Genomic DNA, 22,972 nt, shown 5'->3' with positions numbered 1-22,972 from the left:
GAGGATTATTAAGAAGTGGGTCATTCTCTTACCCCTCCTTGAGAAGATTAAGAAATGTCTTCTAACTCGTGGCCCTTAGAAAGTTCTTTTAAGGCAGGATCATACATTCAGTGTGGCTTTCCTGGAGAGGTCCAGACAACATCTGCAATAGGGCATCAGCCTTACCATCCCTTGATCCAGGGCAGAACGAGATAACAAAATTGAACATGGAGAAGAATAGGGTCCAACATGCTTATCTAGATGACAACCTTTTAGCAGAACGAATAAATTCTAAATTTCTATGATCTGTGAGAATGGGTACAGGGTGTTTAGCCCCTTCCAGCAGATGCCTCCACTCAGAAAATGCTTCCTTAATTGCCAGCAGCTCCTTGTTTCCAATGTCATAATTCTTCTTGGCTGAAGACATCAGTCGAGAGAAATAAGCACAAGGATGAAGCTGCTTTTTTTCTCCAATTCGCTGAGAAAGGATAGCTCCTACAGCAGAATTAGAAGCATCAACTTCTACCATGAAAAGTAGTTCTGGATGTACCAGTATTGGTTCAGAAGTGAATAGAGTCTTTAGTTTACTAAAGGTAGCCTGCGCCTCAGTTGACCACAAAAAGGAAATCCCTTTCTTTGTCAGCTGTGTAATTGGAGCAATTACCTTGGAGAAATTCCTCATAAATCTTCTGTAAAGTTGGCAAATCCAACAAATTGTTGTGTCTCCTTAACATTCCTAGGGGCAGGCCAATCCACCACTGATTCGATCTTATTAGGATCCATGCTTACCCCCTTCAGAAAAAATTTTGTATCCCAAGAACGGGATCTGCGTTTGTTCAAACTCGGATTTCTCTTGTTCAATGTAAAGTTGATTCTGCCTTAATCTCTAGAAAACAATATAGACATGCTTGCGGTGAGAATAATGAGAATATCATCCAAATATGCTACTACAAACTGATCCAGCAAATCTGGAAAAGCATCATTAATGAAATGCTGAAAAGTTGCGGGAGCATTGCACAGTCCAAATGGCATGACCAAAGACTCAAAATGTCAATATCTGATACTGAAAGCAGTTTTCCCATTCATTTCCAGGACGAATGCGGACAAGATTGTATGATTGTATGCCCCCCCCCCCTCCGTAAATCTAATTTGGTAAAGAGCTTGGTGGAGCAAAGTCTCTGAAGCATTTCTGGAATCAGTGGGAGTGGATAGCGATTCTAAATTGTGATCCTGCTAAGTCTCTGTAGTCAGTACATGGACACAGGGTGGAGTCCTTTTTCTCCACGAAGAATAAAGCTGCCCCAGCAGGAAAGGTTAAGTGTCTGATAAAACCCTTCTCTAGATTCCCATTAATCCACTCCCTGAGCACCTTCAGTTCAGGTTCTGATAAAGAATAAAGGCGACCATATGGTATTTCTGCCCCTGGAAGTAAATCAATGGGACAATCATAAGAGCGATGAGGAGGCCGCTGATCTGCGTTCTTCTTATCAGAAACATCCCAAAACTCAAGATATTGTGGAGGTAGCTTATCGTATGACTGGGTAATTGCCAAAACTGCTTGTAAATCTTGGGTTGGTGGAGGGCTTATTTGATAAGATTTTTTGCAATGTTCTTTGCAATGGTCAGATGTAAAGTTTAAAGAACTTGTCTCTGTCAGGGCTGGGCTCAGCCCTTCCTTCTCTGAGCTGTCCGCTCAGCTGTCTGCTAATTGCCAGCTCCCATCTCTCTCCACAGTTACCCAGCTGTTGATAATCCTGCTCGTCAGTACTGCCTACTTAAGCCGTCCAGTCCAGAGGAGCTCTGCCTTCGCCTTGGTCACATCACAAGAAACTATCTCCTGCGTTCCTGTTTAAAGACTGGCTTTGCTGACATCCATTCTGGTTCCAGATCTCGCTTGCTGTTCCACTACTTTGATCCCTGACTTCTCCTTGGCTGACTATCCGTTCTGGTTACTGAACTTTGGCTATGTTTTGACTACTTTGTTCTTTTTACTTTTATTATTAAACAAGTGTGATTTAACTGTACTTCTGTCTCGGTCTGATTTCAGACCGAGACAGGTCCTGAAGACAAAGGTGGGCCAGCCACAGTTTCCATATCAATAGGGGCGAGTTTATTTCTTATTTGAAAGTTATTATTTTGGGCAAATTTAATGTCCATGAAGTTTCCCCTGGCCCCTGAGTCCAGCATAGCAGAGCAAGGTATTTCATTGCTTTCAATGATAAGCCTTATAGGGATGACTAAATGAGTTGATAAAGAATTATCTTTACTTGCTTCCTGAATCAAAGGAGAGACAGACTGAGAAATTGAATTTATTTGTTCAGATGTAACTGTAACATCTATTGCGGCAAATTATTGGGACAATTAACTGCGTAATGTCCGGAGTCTCCACAATGAAGACATACAGCCAGGTCCATAAATATTGGGACATCGATACAATTCTATCTTTTTGGCTCTATACACCACCACAATGGATTTGAAATGAAACGAACAAGATGTGCATTAACTGCAGACTTCCAGCTTTAATTTGAGGATATTTACATCCAAATCAGGTGTACGGTGTAGGAATTACAACAGTTTGTATATGTGCCTCTCACTTTTTAAGGGACCTAAAGTAATGGGACAGATTAACAATCATCCATCAAACTTTCACTTTTTAATACTTGGTTGCAAATCCTTTGCAGTCAATTACAACCTGAAGTCTGGAACGCGCAGACATCACCAGACGCTGGGTTTCATCCCTGGTGATGCTCTGCAAGGCCTCTACTGCAACTGTCTTCAGTTCCTGCTTGTTCTTGGGGCATTTTTCCTTCAGTTTTGTCTTCAGCAAGTGAAATGCATGCTCAATCGGATTCAGGTCACGTGATTGACTTGGCCATTGCATAACATTCTACTTCTTTCCCTTAAAAAACTCTTTGGCTGCTTTCGCAGTATGCTTCGGGTCATTGTCCATTTGCACTGTGAAGCGCCGTCCAATGAATTCTGAAGCATTTTGCTGAATATGAGCAGATAATATTGCCCGAAACACTTCAGAATTCATCCTGCTGCTTTTGTCAGCAGTCACATCATCAATAAATACAAGAGAACCAGTTCCATTGGCAGCCATACATGCCCACACCTTGACACTACCACCACCATGCTTCACTGATGAGGTGGTATGCTTTGGATCATGAACAGTTCCTTTCCTTCTCCATACTCTTCTCTTCTCATCACTCTGGTACAAGTTAAACTTGGTCTCATCTGTCCATAGGATGTTGTTCCAGAACTGTGAAGGCTTTTTTAGATGTTGTTTGACAAACTCTAACCTGGCCTTCCTGTTTTTGAGGCTCACCAATGGTTTACATCTTGTGGTGAACCCTCTGTATTCACTCTGGTGAAGTCTTCTCTTTATTGTTGACTCTGACACACATACACCTACCTCCTGGACAGTGTTCTTGATCTGGCCAACTGTTGTGAACGGTGTTTTCTTTACCAGGAAATAATTTTTCGTTCATCCACCACAGTTGTTTTCCGTGGTCTTCCGGGTCTTTTGGTGTTTCTGAATTCACCGGTGCTTTCTTTTTTTTTTAAGGATGTTCCAAACAGTTGATTTAGCCACCCCTAATGTTTTTGCTATCTCTCTGATGGGTTTGTTTTGTTTTTTCTGCCTAACGATGGCTTGCTTCACTGATAGTGACAGCTCTTTGGAACACATATTGAGAGTTGACAGCAACAGATTCCAAATGCAAATAGCATACTTGAAATGAACTCTGGACCTTTTATCTGCTCCTTGTAAATGGGATAATGAGGGAATAACACACACCTGGCCATGGAACAGCTGAGCGGCCAGTTGTCCCATTACTTTTGGTCCCTTAAAAAGTGGGAGGCACATATACAAACTGTTGTAATTCCTACACCGTTCACCTGATTTGGATGTAAATACCCTCAAATTAAAGAAAAAAGTCTGAAGTTAAAGCACATCTTGTTCGTTTCATTTTAAATATAGTGTGGTGGTGTATAGAGCCAAAAAGATTAGAATTGTGTTGATGTCCCAATATTTATGGACCTGACTGTAAGTTCTCTGAACGTCGTCTTTCTTTCTCCTGAGTAGTAATAGATCTTTTGATAGCATCCACCTGCATAGGTTCAGGAGTGTCAGAATCCGTGAGAACTCTTGGACCCCTAGGAGTATGCTGAGTAGTAGAAAAACGCATGCCACCATTACTGCCTGGGATCCCCAGTGTCTCCTTTCAGTAAGTGATCAATTTGAATACATAATTTAATAAAAGCCTCAAGGTCATCAGGACTTTCTACTCTGGCAAGCTCATCTTTTAGTTGTTCCGAGAGTCCTTGACAGAACTGACTCTTGTGCTGCTGGATTCCAATTGGTATCTGAAATCCAACGTTGTCAGTTGTGTACTCTGCAACAGAGTGTCTACCCTGCCGTAAATAGTGCAATTTTGCCTCAGCAGTAGCACAGCGGTTAGGATCATTGAAAACTTGGTTCATAACAGTCACAAAAGAATTGAAATTATCCAGGATGACATGATCTTTCTCCACATAAGGGGAGGCCCAGGCTTCCTCAGGCTTCGTCAGTTAGAAGGTTAATAATAAACAGCACTTTTTTCCTGTCAGAATTAAATGCAGCAGGTTGCATCTGAAAGTATATACGACATTGATTAAGGAGCCCTCTATAATGGCGACAGTCTCCGTTAAACTTGAGTGGTAGGGGCATTCGTGCGATAGTATCTACAGCAGCAGTATCTCGGGCACGAAAGTCACGCAATTATCTATGCAGATCAAGGATGTCCTCTTGTAGTCCTTTCACTTCAATTTGTAACTCAGCTAATTTTTCCTGGTAGTTAACACCAAACGTCTGCAACTCAGAGATTTGCACCCTGAGAGGAGCCACAGCAGCTGCTACAATGGCCTCCATGTTTTGGGCCAGAATATTCTGTCACGGTCTTGAGTCAGGCTCGGAGGCCAGTAGCTATAGCAGCAGAGCAGATATTCACACAGGTCACCCTGGCTAATGACACGGGTTCACCTGAGGTGCAGGGTCAAAGCACTAACTGGTATTCACCAGAGCTCCTGATGGTGGAGATGGGCTTTGTTGCGTGTTAGTACCAGGTCGCAGTCCTCAGGATAGCCCCACCAGGAGGTGAGCAAGCCAGGGTCCAGTAGCAGATATAGCAGGTAGGGGTCAAGCAGAAGCATAGTCGAGAAACAAGCTAAATGTTGTAATGAATAGTTGCAGATTGGGATTCAGCAGAAGCGTAGTCGAGGAACAAGCCGAATGTTGGTAAAGAAAGGTATCAAAGATACGGTCTTCAGCAAGAGAGACAAGAGTGAGATATTGGTTGGTGAAGGCACAATATTCTGGTGACCAGGAAGTGCAGAGACATGGTTTAAATCAGGAAGTTCATGGGAGGAGCAAAGAGTTCAAGGTTCAAGGCAAACAAGATTCAAGACAAGATCATTCAACAAATTGTCTAAGGAGCTGTCTAGCATTCCAGGTGGCTCAGGAAGTAGAGTCACCGCCAGACACAGCAGAGGTCCCAGGTTCAAGTCCAGGTCCTAACACAAAGTCTCCAATCAGGAGAGAGAAGGGGCAGGGCTGAACCATGACTTTGTGTCTGACTGGACACATGAAGCTGTGGTTTGGCTCAGGCACTTGACAGGAGGGAGGGGCCAGGAGCACTGAAGAGGCACTTGAGAAGAGGAGGATCTGGGCTGCTCTGTGCAAAACAATTTCACAAGCTGGTAAGTATAAAATGTTATTATTTAAAAAAAAAAGAGAGACTTTAGTATCACTTTAATCACTCAGCGAAGATTTAAGGGCTGGTTTGCTAAACAAGCCTCCAAAAAGGCTTTGTTGCAACTTCTCTTCATGGGTGACCATCTGTTCAGAGTGTCTCTGGACAAGATTATTAAGAATATCACTGCATGTACCTACCCCAGGCATGCAGTAACAAGTAACCTGAATAAAGGACTCACCCTCAATAGCTTGAGGCTAAAGACCCCTTTGTTCCCTAAGGTCTGCAACAGCTTCTCAGTTTGCCAACTCTACCTCATCGAGAGGCAAGCAAAACAGACCAGATGCTTTATTCTGCACACCCACACGTTTGTCAATCATGGTTTCCAGATCTCTGGAAAAAATGAACAGATACCCTACTACCTGCATGGAGATGCATGAAACACCTGTATAACCCTGTGTAGGCAAACACTGCCCTCGCACAGGTGTATGCTATAGTAAGCCTGTGGAAAGGAGGCCTTGGAGGTGTTTAAATAAAGAAGTGTACTTACTTTTTCCATGTGACCAATCTCCATTTTTGTTCATTTAGATTGACATGATGAATACAGTATGCCAATTTTTTGTGTCATTTGTACAAGTACAAATGTGACAATGTAATTCCCGGAATGCTCGCAGTGTAGCACTATGGTGTTGAGTCACAAGCATTCGCTCTCGAGCATGTTTTGACATATTGTAACTTTTACTCACCTGGGTCGCAGACCAGTTTACTCAGTCTTTACAGAGTAGTAAAAGAAAAAACGTGTGTGCATTGTGCTGTCTGTGAAAAATTAGTGACATCAATCTACAGCAGCAGATCAAATTTTGTGTGAACATTGACTTTAATCTCTGTTACAACAGGCTTATGCTGAACACTCCATTAATAAACCAGCTTTTTTTATTTAATGGCATAGACTTTTTAAGGAGCGGTGAGCAAAGGATGGATGCAAATGTGGACAAAGTGCGAACCTTTGTATGCTCATGCTAGTGTGTTTTTTGATCACAAAGGGATATTTCACTACAGGTTCATATAACATGCTACAATGGACAACCAACATTTTATCTAACTATGTAACTTGGAAATTCTGAAAAGGTTACGGCAATCTGTTCGGAGGCAAAGACCGAAACTCTGGCTGGACAAGTCGATTCTTCACTACAACAGTGCTCCTGTACAAACATTTTTTACAGTCTATTCTGGGAATTGAACAGTCACATCTCGTATATCATCTTTATATGTGGGCATATATAATGTTTGCCTGTTCGAATATGTAAGTCAACAATTTTCATGGGGATGTACTAACTTTTTTACATGACTGTGTAGAGATTATCTCTCGTTTTTCTGTTGTAGGTTAAAAAAGGTCACAGTCCCAGTGGAATGGGTATGTTACAGTCTCAGTGGAATTGATATGTGATACAATTTCATAGGTGGATATGTTGTTAATGGATTGAGGTAGAGCTCTGCTGTTCGGCTTGAAACTGTTCAATTTCCTATGAATAAACTGTACAAAATTTGAGGAAGATCCCAATTAGCATCAGGATTAACAAACAGCATCAGGATTAACAAACAACTGCTGTTCACTATGTGTTTTATTACATATACACTACACAAGCCATTTTGTAATTCAATGTTATTAAACATTGACTGGCAGCTATGGCATCATGACTGCATTTCTCAGAGTGCAAGATAGCCTTTTAGCCATTTCCAGTACTGTCCAGATTTACTGCAGCAAGTCTTTAATTTTTGGTGATATACCAGCTATAAGCATTTGGATGATGATGTAAAATACTACAGTACTGTAACCAAGTCTACAGTATATATTTATAGATAGATCCTTCTACTAAATAACTCGTTGATGTTATTACAGTAATGGCATATCTACAAATTTAAAAAAGGCTAGAGTCAGCTAAAAAACTTTACAATGTATTTAATGGTCATGGAGAGGACTGTTTTTGTTACTCAACAAAAGGAGTTTCACTGCTGAACTGGAACTATGTGGCAGAAGTGTAGGAATTGCAAGACTTCCTGAACACAATTAAAAATTCGTTGGTTGTAAACCCAACAGTGTACTTATCTTTTTTGCCTGTAGTTTCATTCTATAGATCTCCTAACTATATTCAAATGTAAAGAAAATAACCACAAACATACAAAAAGGATTTATATTTAAATTTAATAAACAAACCAATTAATATATCATAAATCCCAGCTATTTAGGATTGTATTGTGCACAATGGACTTTGGCAGTTAGATGTACTCAAAAATCATATCAATATAATTTTTAAATGATCAACCTGTCCAAAACTGATATGCAATTTTGTAGATGGAATTGTGTCTGTTTTTAATATGACTAATTATGTAACTGTGAACAGGTAAACCACCTGACCATTTTTAATATCTCTCGGGGACTCTGTTGGTGAGGTATCAGTGCTTGAGTACCAGGGTCTGTATACTGAAGTTATCACCCTCCCAGTTTATTGATTTATTTAAACGAGAAGGTCGGGTTTTTTTTTTTCTTTTTTTTTAATCATACTTACCTAGGTCGATGCAGCATCGGTCCAATGCTGCAACTGGCCCCCGCCACTGATCGCTTAGTTCTCAGTGCCCTGTGAGCAGAGGGCTGGTGAATGTCAGTCAGTGGCTCTCTGGTCTGTTCCACCCCCACGCTCGCTGAAGTGATGGGCTGTGGAGGGAGCGGGAGGCTCAGGTGCTTATCGGCTCACTGAGAGGCTGAACCAGGTGCTGGTCCAGGCTCCCAGGTAGATCCCAACCATATGGTCGTGATCTTTCCTTAGCCTGGACAGGCTCTGTGGCATCAGCCGAAAGCGAGCTTCAGTTATTCATACTGGTCCTTGATGCATTGCATTAGGGCAGCCTATTCACTTAATGGGCTAGCAATGTATCAAAATGGACAAATTCAACATTTACCAATTTCTTTAAAAACACAGCACAGACATGTATGTTGCAGAAGTGTTGGGGTGCCATAAAAAACTATTGGCACTGCAACAAACCAATGCAAATTACACGCATTTCGTAATGCATGCTTTAATGTAATGCATCACACTGGAAAGGCATGAGCATGCCCCTAAATATATGTAGAATGCAAGTGGAGGTGATGGAAAACTAAACAGGGACTGACTCGGTCCCCTAGTCTCTGCTTAAAACTAAAATATCACTTTTGGGTAAATCATCTCTTTAATCTATTGGCAGCTATATTTTGGGGTTATGTAGTAGTCACAACCTGTGGGGCTTGTGGCAGTAGCAGCTGGACCAGTCTAAGGAATAAGTCATAATTTTGCTGCATTTCTGGGAGCTAGGTAGCAACACCTCATCCAGCCAGTGAGGGGATGACAGTGTAAATAGGTGAGTATTTTTCATTGTCCCTTCTAGCAATCCTGACATTGGAGCGTAGTTGCCCACAGATGTGCCAAGGTGCTAAGGGATGTTGGTCTGTGTTGCTGACCATGGGTATATGTCCAGTAGTAATTTAGGGACACAAACATACAAACAGTATGCAGCATGCCAGTCAGGCATACTGCATACTGCTGAGACAGCATATTGGCTGTCTCATTTTTCTTTTTCAGGCTGTTTTCCTTCTATCTTCACCATGGATGAGCTCAGGCATGTTTGGATACTAGTCCAAATTCACCTGAGCTATCCTGTTGGAAGCTGTCACTATAGATCACCATTCATAAGTGGCCAAGGCATTCCCCGCCCTGCAGCTGCTTGTTTACACGCCACTTGTATATGTGTGACTGTGAGGTGGGGAAAGCCTTCACCGCTTGTGATTTGTGGTCTGCAGTGACAGCTCCCTGGCAGAATAGCTCAGGTTAGGTTCAAACTAGTATCTGAACATGCTTGAGCTCATCCCTACTGCTAATTCTGCAAACAATACACTTCCTATCTTGGGAGTGGCTACGCTCACTCATTCCACTGTATCTATGGAGCCATGATTGTCACCCAAACTGGACATTAAACATGTCTGCCTTTGTCAATTTCCATTACCTGTGGGGTGATGAACATAGTAGTTTACAAAAGGAAGAGAACATTATTTGTATTTTTATTTTAGCTCACAGGAAGTGACAAGAACACTGCATTTCTGGCAAGATCGATGGGTATTTTCTGTACTTGCTGAAAATGTTCTCAGCCTAAAAATGTTCTCAGCCTAAAAATTAGTGCAGCCACCACATCAAAGGACTGAAATGCTCCTATATATGGCATTTTTGTTCCTGGGTTTATATTTGCATTAATGAATTAATAATTAATTAATTTAGGCTTCCTGGGCAACTGAACAGCGTTACTCTTTGTGTTATCATATAACCCAATTACATTTCTATGGCTACAGTTAGAACCTTAGTTCTCACATACATATACATAATAATATACACAGACACTAACTAAATGTAAATGTCTATACATAAACAATCCATATATGCATACTTAACCACACATACACAGTGGTTCCTATTTTGCAGAAGTATTTGGATTTGAATATGTAAAGCATTAAACTTTAGGGCTGTACATGTGGGGCATATACAAATTCCTTTTTATATAAATAAGCATATTGACTTGAATAATAAAGAAGCAGTACCCTGCTGTACAAAACATTATTCGCAGGCATTTTTTTAATCCAATCGTGCTTTTCATACAAGTCTCACTCATAGTTCTTGACCACTGTAGACACCAGGTCATCTTTTCCTCTGAGGTATGCAGATGTGTGGGTGTCGAGATCTTGCATATCCTAGTTTACAGACACAACGAAACGATCCAATTGTGTTTAAACATCTGCTGTTTTTACAAAGAGATCCCCTAGGATTCTTCTGTCTGCACTCATCCAGATCTGTAAATATAAAAATAAGTTAATAGCACTGACTTTATCTTGCAGCAGTGTAGGATATTAAAGTATAACTAATGGCAACATTTATTTTTTTAGTTTTGGATGGTGTACAAAGTGATGAGAAAGCTTGTCTGTTCCTCCTGTTTAGGAGATCCCCCCGCTCTATTTGTCCTGTTTTCCCGCAACTTGTGGCAAAATATAAAATATTCCATGGACTCAAAATGCCTCTCAGCAAATAGCTTGGGGTGTCTTCTTTACAAAATGGGGTCATTGGGGAGGTTTTGTGCTATCTTGGCATTTTATGGCCTTCGAAACTGTGATAGGTAGTGAGGAGTGAAATAAAAAATTTACGCCCTTAGAAATCCTGAAGGCGGTCTTTGGTTTTCGGGGTCCTGTACGCGGCTAGGCTCCCAAAAAGTCTCACACATGTGGTATCCCCATACTCAGGAGAAGCAGCAGAATGTATTTTGGGGTGTAATTCCACATATAACCATGGCATGTGGGAACAATATATCCAATAGTGAGAAAAAGTGACAATCACTTGTGACAAAAAAATAAAATATTCAATGGGCTCAACATGCCTCTCAGCAATTTCCTTGGGGTGTCTACTTTCCAAAATGGGGCAATTTGGGGGGGGGGGGGTTGTACTGCCCTGCCATTTTAGCACCTCAAGAAATGAGATAGGCAGTCAAACTAAAAGCTGTGTAAATTCCAGAAAATGTACAGTAGTTTGTAGACGCTATAACTTTTGTGCAAACCAATAAATATACGCTTATTGACTTTTTTTATCAAAGACATGTGGTTGAATACATTATGACCTAAATGTATGACTAAAATTGAGTTTGTTGGATTTTTTATTATAACAAAAATTTGAAAATAAAATTGTAAAAAGTGCTCTGGTCAGGAAGGGGGTAAAACCTTCCAGGGATGAAGTGGTTAACACACAAGCACCAAAAAAAGCGGTTCAAATATGTTGCTGACATGAAGTGAGCTTGTCTATGTGTTCCTACTCATAACATCATGTTACTTAATACACATGAGTGCTCAACAAAAAATTTCAAATAGGTTTAAACTCTATGGCCGTGTGATATAACTGTGTACTATTGCCTATGCTAGTGTAGCACTACCCCCACAGGAGAAGCTGCTTGATTTGGGTCTTCTGTTCCCATTCCAGCCTGGTTTGTGGCCTCAACCTAGATAAATGATGAAGGTGGTGGCACTCTAAAGTGGATTAAAACAAAACTTCTTTATTCAGTACATCCAGATAAAATGACAAGAAACACACACAGTTCCAGGGCAGCCAGTGAATGTGTTTCACACGTCAGTGCCTATTAATTTCTGAGAATTCCATCAATGTTCACTCATTTAAGACAGCGAGGTGTCAGGTGAAACTCATTGATGGACGACACAGCTCCCTAATAATTAACCCATAAGGTCAATAATCATAAATCGTAGTATAAACATTTATGGAAAAAGTATTCAATTAACCAATGAACAATTTTTAAAAAAAAATAAATACGGTAAGTTGAAAACATAAAAAAAATTATAGATATATGAACATATAATTAAAATAATAAAGAAGAAAAAATAAAATGAGGTGGGAAGAGCTATAAAACCAGCCACATATTATATAAGTGTAAATCTACAAATATGCACACATAATATATGTCATTCTCAAAACGAAACGATATTAGGTGCATACAAATTAATAAACAAAAAAGGGTACCATCATAAGAAAACACACTGGAATGCAAATCCATGATGTAAATCTTGCTTAATAATAATAGGTTAAATCTACATATATATCAATGTTAAAATAATAATCATGGGAATTCTAATTATTTAACCACTTGCTGACCGCTGCACGCCGATATATGTCGGCACAATGGCAACGATGCGCAAATGAGCATACCTGTACTTCCCCTTAATTGGCGGGGCTAGCTGGCGTGCGCAACCCGCCGTGTACAGCGTGACCATGCCCGCGGGACCTGATGTCTGCAAGTCTCCCAGCAATCATGACACGGACCCGCAGAATGGGCAGATGCCTATGTAAACAAGGCATTTCCCCGTTCTGCCTTGTGACATGACAGAGATCACTGCTCCCTGTCATCGGGGGCAGGGATCGCTGTCATGTGAGTGGAAGCCCATCCCCCCACAGTTAGAATCACTCCCTAGGACACACTTAACCCCTTAGATGCCCCCTAGTGTTTAACCCCTTCCCTGCCAGTGTAATTTACACAGTAATCAGTGCATTTTTATAGCACTGATCACTGTATAAATGACAATGGTCCCAAAATAGTGTCAAAAGTGTTCGATGTGTCCGCCATAATGTCGCAGTCATGATAAAAATCGCAGCTCACTGACATTACCAATAAAAAAAAATTAATAATAAAAATGCCATACAATTATCACCTATTTTACAGAGTATGTCAGTTCAGTGGTGTATAATATCCAATGAACCAAAATGGAGACAAAATCCCTGAAGGTAATAAATCCAAAACCAATATCCCCAATTCTGATAATGGAAAAAACTAAACAAAAGAGATAAGAGATATCAAAATGAATACAATGGGAAGGATATTTGCATGTACTGTGACATGGAAACTTCCACACTACGTAAACAGCGATCCATCCCATGCCTCAGGGATATGGTTGTAAGTGCAAGAAATTGTGTGATGAACACACATTTCTATACCAATATAATAATATGTATACATATACAGTGGGTAAAATAGGTATTGAACATGGCACCATTTTTCTAGGTAAATATATTTCTAAAGGTGCTATTGACATGAAACTGTCACCACGTCAGTAACCACCCATGCACTCCATACATACAAAAAAAAAAAAAAAAACACGTATAAGATCAAAAATTTAATTATGTATAATAACAGTGAGGCCCGTGCGCAGGGGCACCAACCCACTTATCCATGCGCCAGGTCCCTTTCAGGACGCCGAATGCATGGATTCCTATGGCTGAGGTGGGAGGGTGTGTTTTTTTTAAGAATCGGATTAGAGCCAGAGGCTCTAATAGGCTTCAAAATTTCAAAATAGGGTGGGCTCGGGGAGCAGAAGGTGAACCCCGTTTCCAGTCAACTGTGTGATGATAGCGAATTAATTTTCACACTAATGTTCTTCCCCGCCAATTAGGAGGCAGGTCAGTGAGACCTGTTTCCTGACTGGCCAAAGCACCACAAAGAGGAGGCACAAGCAGAGGAGACATGCGCTGGACTGGGGAAAGGGGATACCTCCTCCATGGAGATGATAGCACAGACCGGCGGTAAGTGCCAGGCCACCCGCGGGGGGATACCATCAGAGCCACGAGCCTGGGGAGGCTGCTTTTCTGTCAGAGCTGCGAGACCCGCAGGGAGGGGGGTGCTGTCAGAGCCGCGAGACCCGCGGGGGGTTGGGTTGCCATCAGAGCCACTCGGTCAACGAGCCTGGGGGTCCTGCTGTCAGGTCAGAGCCACGAGAACCACGGGAGGGTGCTGTCAGGGCCGCGAGACCCGCACGGGGGGTTGTTGTTGCTGTCAGAGGCAAACCCTGTTATACAAGTGGGGTGCTGAGATGTACACCCTGATCTATATACCCAGAGCGGTATGCCCTGATCTGCGATGAAGCTTGAGCTGTATACCCCTAGCTGAATACCCTGATCTGTATACCCTTAGCAGAATACCATGATCTGTATACACTTAGCTGTATACTCTGAGCTGTATACCTTGATCTGTGACGCTGAGCTGTATACCCTGAGCAGTATACCCTGATCTGTATACCCTGATCTGTGATGCTGAGCTGTATACACTTAGCTGTATACTCTGATTTGTAATGCTGAGCTGTATACCCTGAGCTGTATACCCTGAGCTGTGATGCTGAGCTGTATACCCTGATCTGTGATACTGAGCTGTATACCCTGATCTGTGATACTGAGCTGTATATCCTGATCTGTATGGCTGAGCTGTATACCCTGAGCTGTGATGCTGAGCTGTATACCCTGATCTGTATACCCTAAGCTGTGTACCCTGATCTGTGATGCTGAGCTGTATACCCTGATCTGTGATGCTGAACTGTATACCCTGGGCTGTATACCCTAATCTGTGACGCTGAGCTTTATACTCTGTCTTGTGATGCAGGGGCTGTATACTCTGTCCTGTGATGCTGGGGCTGTATACTCTGCCCTGTGATGCTGGGGCTGTATACTCTGCCCTGTGATGCTGGGGCTGTATACTCTGCCCTGTGATGCTGGGGCTGTATACTCTGCCCTGTGATGCTGGGGCTGTATACTCTGCCCTGTGATGCTGGGGCTGTATACTCTGTCCTGTAATGCTGAGCTGTATACTCCTAAAACTATGGGTGGAAGCAAGTGGAATACAGGGGGCAGAGTGGGTGGATTCAATAAGGGGTGGGGCTTACGAGAAGTGGGATGGGTCAAAAAGGAAGGGCCGAGTCTGGCGCCCCAATCCTAAAACTTCACCAGCCACCACTGTGCAATAAAATGGATTGACACAGGGAAAAAATATTGAACACATGAAGAAAGGGAGGTGCAAAAAGACATGGAAAGCCAAGACTGAAATCTATCAATAATTAGAAAGCAATCCTTTCTAATGCAAATTAATATCAGCTGGTTCAGTCTCAACTAATGGCCTATAAAAAGGTCTCTCATTACCAAGGTGTCACACAAGAAACATCTCATGATAGGTAAGCAAAGAGCTCTGTCAAGACCTTCGCAACCATATTTGGTATTGTAATTAAAGACATGCTTTATCTTGAAAAGCTTGCTGTTGCTGCTGTCACCCACAAAAATATGGGGGGCAGCAGGGACAGTCTGTCATACCACACTTGTAATTACCCCTAAAATGCAGCCAAGTAGTGGACTGTTCATGGATGGGATTAAAGAAACTCGGTGCAAGGGTGCTGGCCAAGGAGCAAGCTTTCTTAGGGATTATGTCAATACCCTCATGTAATATATCTGACAGGGCATCATCTCCAAATATAGAGGTAAATATCTCCTTACTATGTCCCTAACCTGATTGAACTCTTGACCGTGGGGGTTACTAATGCTGGTTTCTCACCAAAGCCTGAATGGGGCTTTTTGGATTTATTCAATAAATCATCCCTGCTCTTGGTCCTGGCAATATTGTAGACACGATCCAGAACCCACTCAAGATATCATCTCTGCCTAAACCTAGTATAAAGGAGAGCTGCTTCCCTTTCAAAGTCTGGGCTTTCACTGCAGATATGATGGAGCCGCATGAGCTGCCAAAAGGGTATCCCCCTGATGACATGCTTGGGGTGATTAGATTGAGCCAGCAAGAAACTATTGCCTGCCAGAGGTTTTCTATACAGCTGTGAGATAACTCTATCATGGGAGGCAACCGATTGTACATCCAAAAAAGAGATCTCTTTCATTTAAATGCCCTGTAAACATTAAAATGCAGGCATTGAAAATCAAAAAGGTCTAAAAAAAAATCAAGATCACCAATTATCATGTCACAAATCTACAGGAGGTCATCTATATACCTAAAGAACACATGAATATATGGTCTAAATGGGTTACTATCTCCAAAGATGTGGGACCACTCCCAAAAACTCATGAAAAGGTTGGCGAGTGAGGGCTAACATTTCTCCTCATCATGGTCCCACAACGCTGGAGGTAGAACACTGCATCAAAAATAAATAGTTATGTGTCAGCAAGTAATCCAGCGCCTCCAAAATAAATGAGAAAGTGGAAAGATCAGTTTGGTATTCTAAATAGCAAGATACCGCTTCAAGGGCCAGATGATGCGGTATAATGGAGTACAAACTGGCAACAAGCTTACACATATATCTGCATGATCCTCAAATACAGGTTTATTTGGTCCAGTTAATACTTTTTTAGACTGTCTTGTTTGTCCTTTGTAATCATATTGTTTTGGGCTAAAGACTGATTTAACAAGACCACACACAGTTCCAGGGAACCAACCTAGCTGTACTTTCTGCACACTAAATGATAATTCACTCAGAGTTAATGTGCAGGATGTTTTACACGTGAACAATGAGGATGATGCCAGTTCACTAAGGCTGTTATTTCAGAAACTTGAGTGCAATATTGTGAAAGAAATAAAATCATACTGGCACAAGATTACACTCACTGAATCCCTGGAATGGATCCCAGGTGGGCTGAGAGTCAAGAAGTTCTCCACTTTTGATTTATTTGATGGTGACCTAAAATTAAATTCCACTCATTTATCTGTTTATTAAAGGTCAGCTGCTACAAAAAGTGTAGCTGCTGACTTTTAAAAAACACACACTCATCTGTCCCACGGTCCAGCGATGCGGTTGCCCAAAGCCTCAGTTCTCTCCCCCGTCTCTTCCTGGCGCCTACATCACTAAGTGTGGGCACCCAGCTGTGACAGCTTAAGGCTTTACAGCCGGGTGGGCACTGCGCATGCGTGAGTCGCACTGCGCGTCGTGAATGGCCGAGCAATCTTCTAGGACCTGTGATGTGTCCCAGAAGATTCCAGGGAGGGAGGGGGAGAGGAGAAGTCACCTAGGCAGTGCGAGCGGAAGTGGGAGCTGGGTACCTGTCAAAACTAGGTAACCCCCCCCCAAAAAAAAACGCATTGCCAAATGTGGCATGTCAGGGGGTTAGGAGTCCTTAAATGGGAAGTTGGATGGAACTGCGCTTTAAAGAAAATATAGACTGATGTATTATCTGGTTGTTCCTTTGATTTATTTGGCTCATTATTGCTTCCAAAACCAAGGAAGTAGAAAAGTTACAACAGCAGATTAACATGCTGCAACAGGACATTTTACCTTTGAAGGATTTAACACAGTTTGCTGAGCTGGACCTAAATGAAAAGGTGAACAAACTTGAGACAGATATCCATGTGGGCAAAAAAGAAAAGATGATCTGGAACAAACTGGATTATGAATCTAATAATGTCTATATATAGAAAAAGATGCGTCCATGGGGTCGAATTGCTTATCCACCTAAGAAAAGAATGAGTTTCTCCGATACGGAATCTGAATTTTTGGACGAGACTTTAGCAGTATCTGGGTCTGAGCTCTCTCCAGAACAACCATCTGGCTCCAGAATGACCCAGGGAGGTAGCACTCCTGCTTCCAAAAAAAAACCACGGCATACAGGGGCAAGCCAAGGGAGAACTGAAAGAAAAACGGAAAAAGACAAGGAGAGTAGGTAGGAAGAAGAGAAGGGGGTTCCAACAATCATTACTCTATCAGACCTCAGACATGCAGAACTCAGGGAATGTGTTGAATGTGTCACATCGTTACTTAACCCCGCAGGAATTATCTCTTTTGTCCAAGGGGCATAATTTCAATCCTACACAATATTTAGATTTGTTTGGTAAATTATTGGACATTAATACATTTATCCATTATATTACCATTAAGAAACATTCTTTGACAGCTGAGCTACAAATGTTAGTGTCAGGTCACCTTGAGGCTAGGTGACAGATGCACTCTGTAGGAGTCAGAAGTGCACCGCTATGTAGTGGACCCTAGGACTGACTGCTGCGGATTGAACCCTGGGAGGTTCAGGAAGCAGGTCTACTGGATCACTGACACAGATCCCACTTTTTAGAAATGGGTAAGGGCACAAGAAGACCATCAGAAGTCTAAGCAGGGTCCCCCAGACCCTTAAAGATGAGCTGGACATCCAACACAGGACCATCAGACTGGGTAGAGGCCAGTGGATCCCTGAGGTCAGGTTGGTTAGAAGGTGACGTGTCACAAGAGTTAAGCTGGATAGCTGAAACACAAACAGAATACAGAGAGCCCTGAACAAAAGATTGAAAACCCCACCTGGCCGATTGAGGCAGTCTATCCAAAGGATGGATTGAGCCTCTTAAACAGGTTTGAATGGACGTAGTAGAAGTAGGGTGAGGCCAGGTTACAGAAGGTCCTGAACAAGAAGCAGGAAGCTCACTGGGCATAGGCTGGACTGGTGCAGAGGCTGACTGAACAGCATCGCCAGGTGCAGCGACCACCAGAATTGCATCGCAGGGCGTAGCGACTGTGGAACTGGTGGACGAGTCAGCCTGGGTGTGTGTTCAAGGGGGTCCAGGGACAGGCAAAGGGAAATGGCAATGCAAACCGGAGTGAATGATCGGCTCAGGTTCACAGGTAGGCTCCTCATCCAGAGTGCCACATGACCCAGAGAGTGCCTCAGCCCGACTATTGCAGGAGATATTCCAGAAATCGCTATATGCAGCGGGAAGAGCAGAAGATACTGGGATGGTGGCAACAGGAGGTTTCTCTTTTGGGGTAACCTCGAGTAGGCAGGAGGAGGAACCCCAAGTCAAGATCTGTCCAGCAGTCCAGGCAACATGTGGAGAATGGAGCTGTAAAGAAGGAAGACCTAATATGATAGGAGATGAAGCCTTAGGTAAGACAAGGAAGGATATCCACTCCTGGTGGAGTGTCCCTACTGACATCTTAACAGGGAGGGTCTGGAAGCGGATAGGGCCCCCTGGGAGAACAGTGCCATCAATCGCCAAGACCACCAATGGCGTTGTAAGCGGCAAAAGGGTAAGTCTCATGGAAGATGCAGTTCCCCAGTCCATGAAATTGCCAGCGGCTCCGGAATCCAGATATGCCGAGACCGAACGAGGGGAGGCACCAACATGAAGGAACACAGAAAGGAGAAGACGAGAAGGTGAAGGTAATATTTCAGGGTCCAATACTCCACCTTCCAGATGTATTAGCCTTGAGCGTTTTCTGGATGAAGAGAGTATCACGAAAATGACCTTTGACGCCACAGTAGAGGCACAGGCCCAGAGTTCTGCACCTAGTGCGTTCTTCAGGAGATAACTTGGTCCGGCCCAGCTGCATAGGTTCCTCAGCAGGCAGGAGGTGCTCCTCGGAATGAAGAGAAGGGACATGGAGCTCAGGCTTCCTAAAGAACAGGGAGTGCTGGCGTCTTTTTTCCAGGGCCCTCTCCTGAAAGCGAATATTGATCTGGTTACACAAGGTGATGACACCATCCAGATCAGCAGGGAGAGATCTTCCTGCTAATTCATCCTTCACTCTATCAGAGAGGCCATGTAAAAAGGTTGCAACCTCATTATTCCAACTCAGTTCAGCAGTCAAAGTATCAAAATGAAGAGCGTACTGTCCCACAGAAGCGGACTCTTGACGGAGACGTAAAAGGGCGCTGGCCGCTGAGGAGACACGACCCAGTTCCTCGAAGATATTCCGAAAGAGTTTCAAGAAATCAGATAGGCTAGAAACTACTGGATCATTTAGTTCCCACAGAGGGGCAGCCCAGGCTAACAACTCGCCGGACAGGAGGGATATAATATAGGCTACCTTTGCCCGATCGGACAGGAAGTTTTGGGGCAGAAGCTCAAAATGAATTGTGCACTGGCTAAGGAACCCCCTGCAGGCCTTGGAGTCCCCAGAGAAACGGGCTGGAGCTGGCAGATGTAATGAATGTGTGGCTGCGACTGGTGTGATAGGTGCAGCAGCAGATAGTGGTTGAGGTTGTTGAACCAGGGGTCCTAATGAGGCCTGAACCTGTTCAAAACGGGATGCCAAATCCTGAAGGAATCGCATCGCCTGGGTCTGATGCGATTCCTGGGTCTCAAGTCTGCGAACTAAGCCCTGCAACGGATCATCTGCGGGTAGCGGCACATCAGCCGGGTCCATGGCTGATCAAACTGTCAGGTCACCTTGAGGCTAGGTGACAGATGCACTCTGTAGGAGTCAGAAGTGCACCGCTAGGTAGTGGACTGTAGGACTGACTGCTGCGGTTTGAACCCTGGGAGGTTTAGGAAGCAGGTCTACTGGATCACTGACACAGATCCCACTGGGAGCTAGAGCATAGATTCCCCAGGGTGCGGAGTCTAAGAGCCAGCAGGTGTTCACCAGAGCCTCTAGTGGTGAGGATGGACTGTGCTGCAGTCTGGCTCCAGGTCGTGGCCCCCAGGGTCTCACAGCTCACGCTCACAGTAGACTACAGGAGAAGAGGAAGGAGGCAGTAGGTTGGAACAACAAGGAAAGTAAGGGACAAGCCAAGGTCGGGGCCAAAAGCAGACAAGGACAAAAGCGTTCACGCCAAGGTTCAGGGTCACAGGCAAACAGGGATGGTCGGGGACACACCAAAGGTCAGGGTCACGAGCAGACAGGAATAGTTAAGAACAGGCCAAAGTCAGTAACTGGAATCAGACGTAGGAAACACAGAAAGTACACACGAAAGCTAACACACAATGGTTGATCAGCACTGCTGGCTTGCAGTGCACAGGGTAATATAGGATTCCCTGATAGGGCCTGGGGTGGGGCTATGCTTAGAGGAGAGGTTACAAAAGCAGTCAGGTGAGGGTCAGCTGGTCTCTAGAGATGAACACATGGACACAGGTAAGCTGACCAACAAACTCTATTGCATAACCATGACAGTTAGTTCCTCTGTTGATACATCTAGCCTGTGGGAATCAAATACTTTTTCTTAAATGCTCATTAATGCCTAGTACACATGATGAGAACATTGGATGAAAATAAGCGCATTGAGTGATTTTATGATATGAATTATTAGTACACAGCTTTCAAGAGCTCATTATGACAGTTCATGTGAATATATCACAAAATAAGCACAACAAAAATTTATTGCAAGATAACAGAACGAACGATTTTCATATAAATTGCATGCACAAAAAAAATCTGCGCATGCTCGGAAATGAAGGAATACATTACAATACATAATTTCTGAAGTTGTAACCTGTCTAATGAGAATTTTTGTAACTTTAGTAACTTATTTGTTTTCCATAGGAGACTAGCATGAATAAAAAAAGTGTCCAATATTTACATTGTGTGAATGGGACTTTTATTCTAGGAGCAGAAGATTAAGGTAAAACCATTTAAACTGGAACACATGTATAGGATTTTTTCATTCACCCAGTGGGCTAAATTTAAAAAAAACACTAAGGCTGGGTTCACACTAGGGAAAATTGGATTTGGCTTTCCCTGCATCCTATTTGCATATCAGGAGATTGTGACCAGATCTCTATGAAGACCGGTATACACATCACCGGGACGACTGAGGAGCAAATTGCACAGGAGTCCTGTGTGTCTTCTGGTCCGTTTCAGGTCCAAATTCAGCCGAAATTTCGGACCGAAATCAGACATGAAACGGTGAACACGGATGCACCAGACCCCTGCTGTGAGCCACTCCACACAGCAGTGTGAACCTAGCCTAATAGATTCATCCATCCACATAAGAGAGGTAAAAACCCTTTACCGAGACGTATTCTGACAGTGGGGACTCTTCTCTGTCAGAATACACTGATTAGTGCTGCAGCTGATTGGCTGCAAGCTGCTGATCTAACAAGTTTTTCCAGCAGTACCATTCTACAGAAGCTGATCTGACGGGGTGGCTTCTAACAAGCAAGGTCACACATAGATCGAAATTCAGCTGGTCCCTGCTGAACCAAACAAAATTTGATCCGTGTGTACCCAGCCCCACCTTATTCCTTGCTCTAGTAGGCTTTTTCCAGTGTTGTGACTGGTCCTCTGAAGCTCCTGTGTGAATTGTAAGTGGCTTTGGTCACACTCCAGCCTCATCATACCATACAGGGTTAATGTTCCTGTATGGTATATGATAATGCTGAGGCTTTGGGTGGAGGGGGGAGAGCACTGCAGCTGGCTGGAGCAAGTACAAGCTTTCCCCTGGCACTGCAAGGGTGGACTTTTACACTTTGCTGGAGTTGGGCGGCATTACATCACCTGCTGCTTGTGGTCAAATCTTTGAATAGGTTAGAAATATACTGGGACTTTTCAGGCTCTACTTAGATGTATTTCACACACTATATCTTATTAAAAGGCATTATTTTCATTAAGATAAGTGTGTGTGTGTGTGTGTGTGTGTGTGTGCAATACATGTAGAGCCTGCAAAGTCAGAGTATATATGTATCTAAGCTATTCAAAAACATTTTAATTTCTCTTTAGTAAACCTGCACTGCAAGGGTCAGTATGAAAGGCAGAACATGTGGGGACTCACAGAAGAAGAAAAAGCAGTCTGCTATCTGTCATCTATTATCTTCAATCTGCCAGAGGAGAGAGGAAAGCTCCTATATCTGCTGGGCAGCAAACAGTGATCAGGGCTGCAGTGTAGTTTTGTCTGCCTGCTCCGCCCACCTGTACTGGAGCTCTCACTGTTCCCATAAAGCCACCCAGCCTGCCCTGGAGAGTGTTTGTGTCCTTTCTGGCAAGGGGCAGGGAAGCCAGCAGGAGGTATGGGCACGTTCCCAGCTCTGCTTTTGGACAGCCTTTAGCAACACACATGCTGGGACAAAGGGTGATGCTCCAGCGTTTTGGCGCCCCCTCCCAGACTCCGCTCAGGGCAGTGGCCCCTCCCACCACCCCCTTGTGCTGACCCTGCCAAGGACTTAACAGATTTAGT

The 22,972-nt window shown here is 43.3% G+C and overlaps 1 protein-coding gene across 8 annotated transcripts in view; it reads right to left on the bottom strand.

Annotated features, from left to right (window-relative positions):
* Positions 1 to 7,895: 7,895 nt before the first annotated feature.
* The window catches only part of LTBP3 (latent transforming growth factor beta binding protein 3), a 1,979,464-nt gene continuing 1,964,387 nt past the window's right edge, over positions 7,896 to 22,972 (bottom strand). For 7 of the 8 annotated variants that reach the window (XM_073605046.1, XM_073605047.1, XM_073605043.1 and 4 more), the window contains one exon: positions 7,896 to 10,581. In XM_073605046.1, the coding sequence (XP_073461147.1) occupies positions 10,430 to 10,581 (152 nt within the window). In that variant the 3' untranslated portion in view covers positions 7,896 to 10,429. The remainder of the gene's footprint in view (positions 10,582 to 22,972) is intronic. The other variant, XM_073605042.1, reaches the window with a different exon arrangement.

The sequence above is a fragment of the Aquarana catesbeiana genome, linkage group LG11, assembly GCF_042186555.1.
Source record: "Aquarana catesbeiana isolate 2022-GZ linkage group LG11, ASM4218655v1, whole genome shotgun sequence".
Taxonomy (NCBI): domain Eukaryota; kingdom Metazoa; phylum Chordata; class Amphibia; order Anura; family Ranidae; genus Aquarana; species Aquarana catesbeiana.
This window is presented reverse-complemented; position numbering and strand designations above follow the sequence as displayed.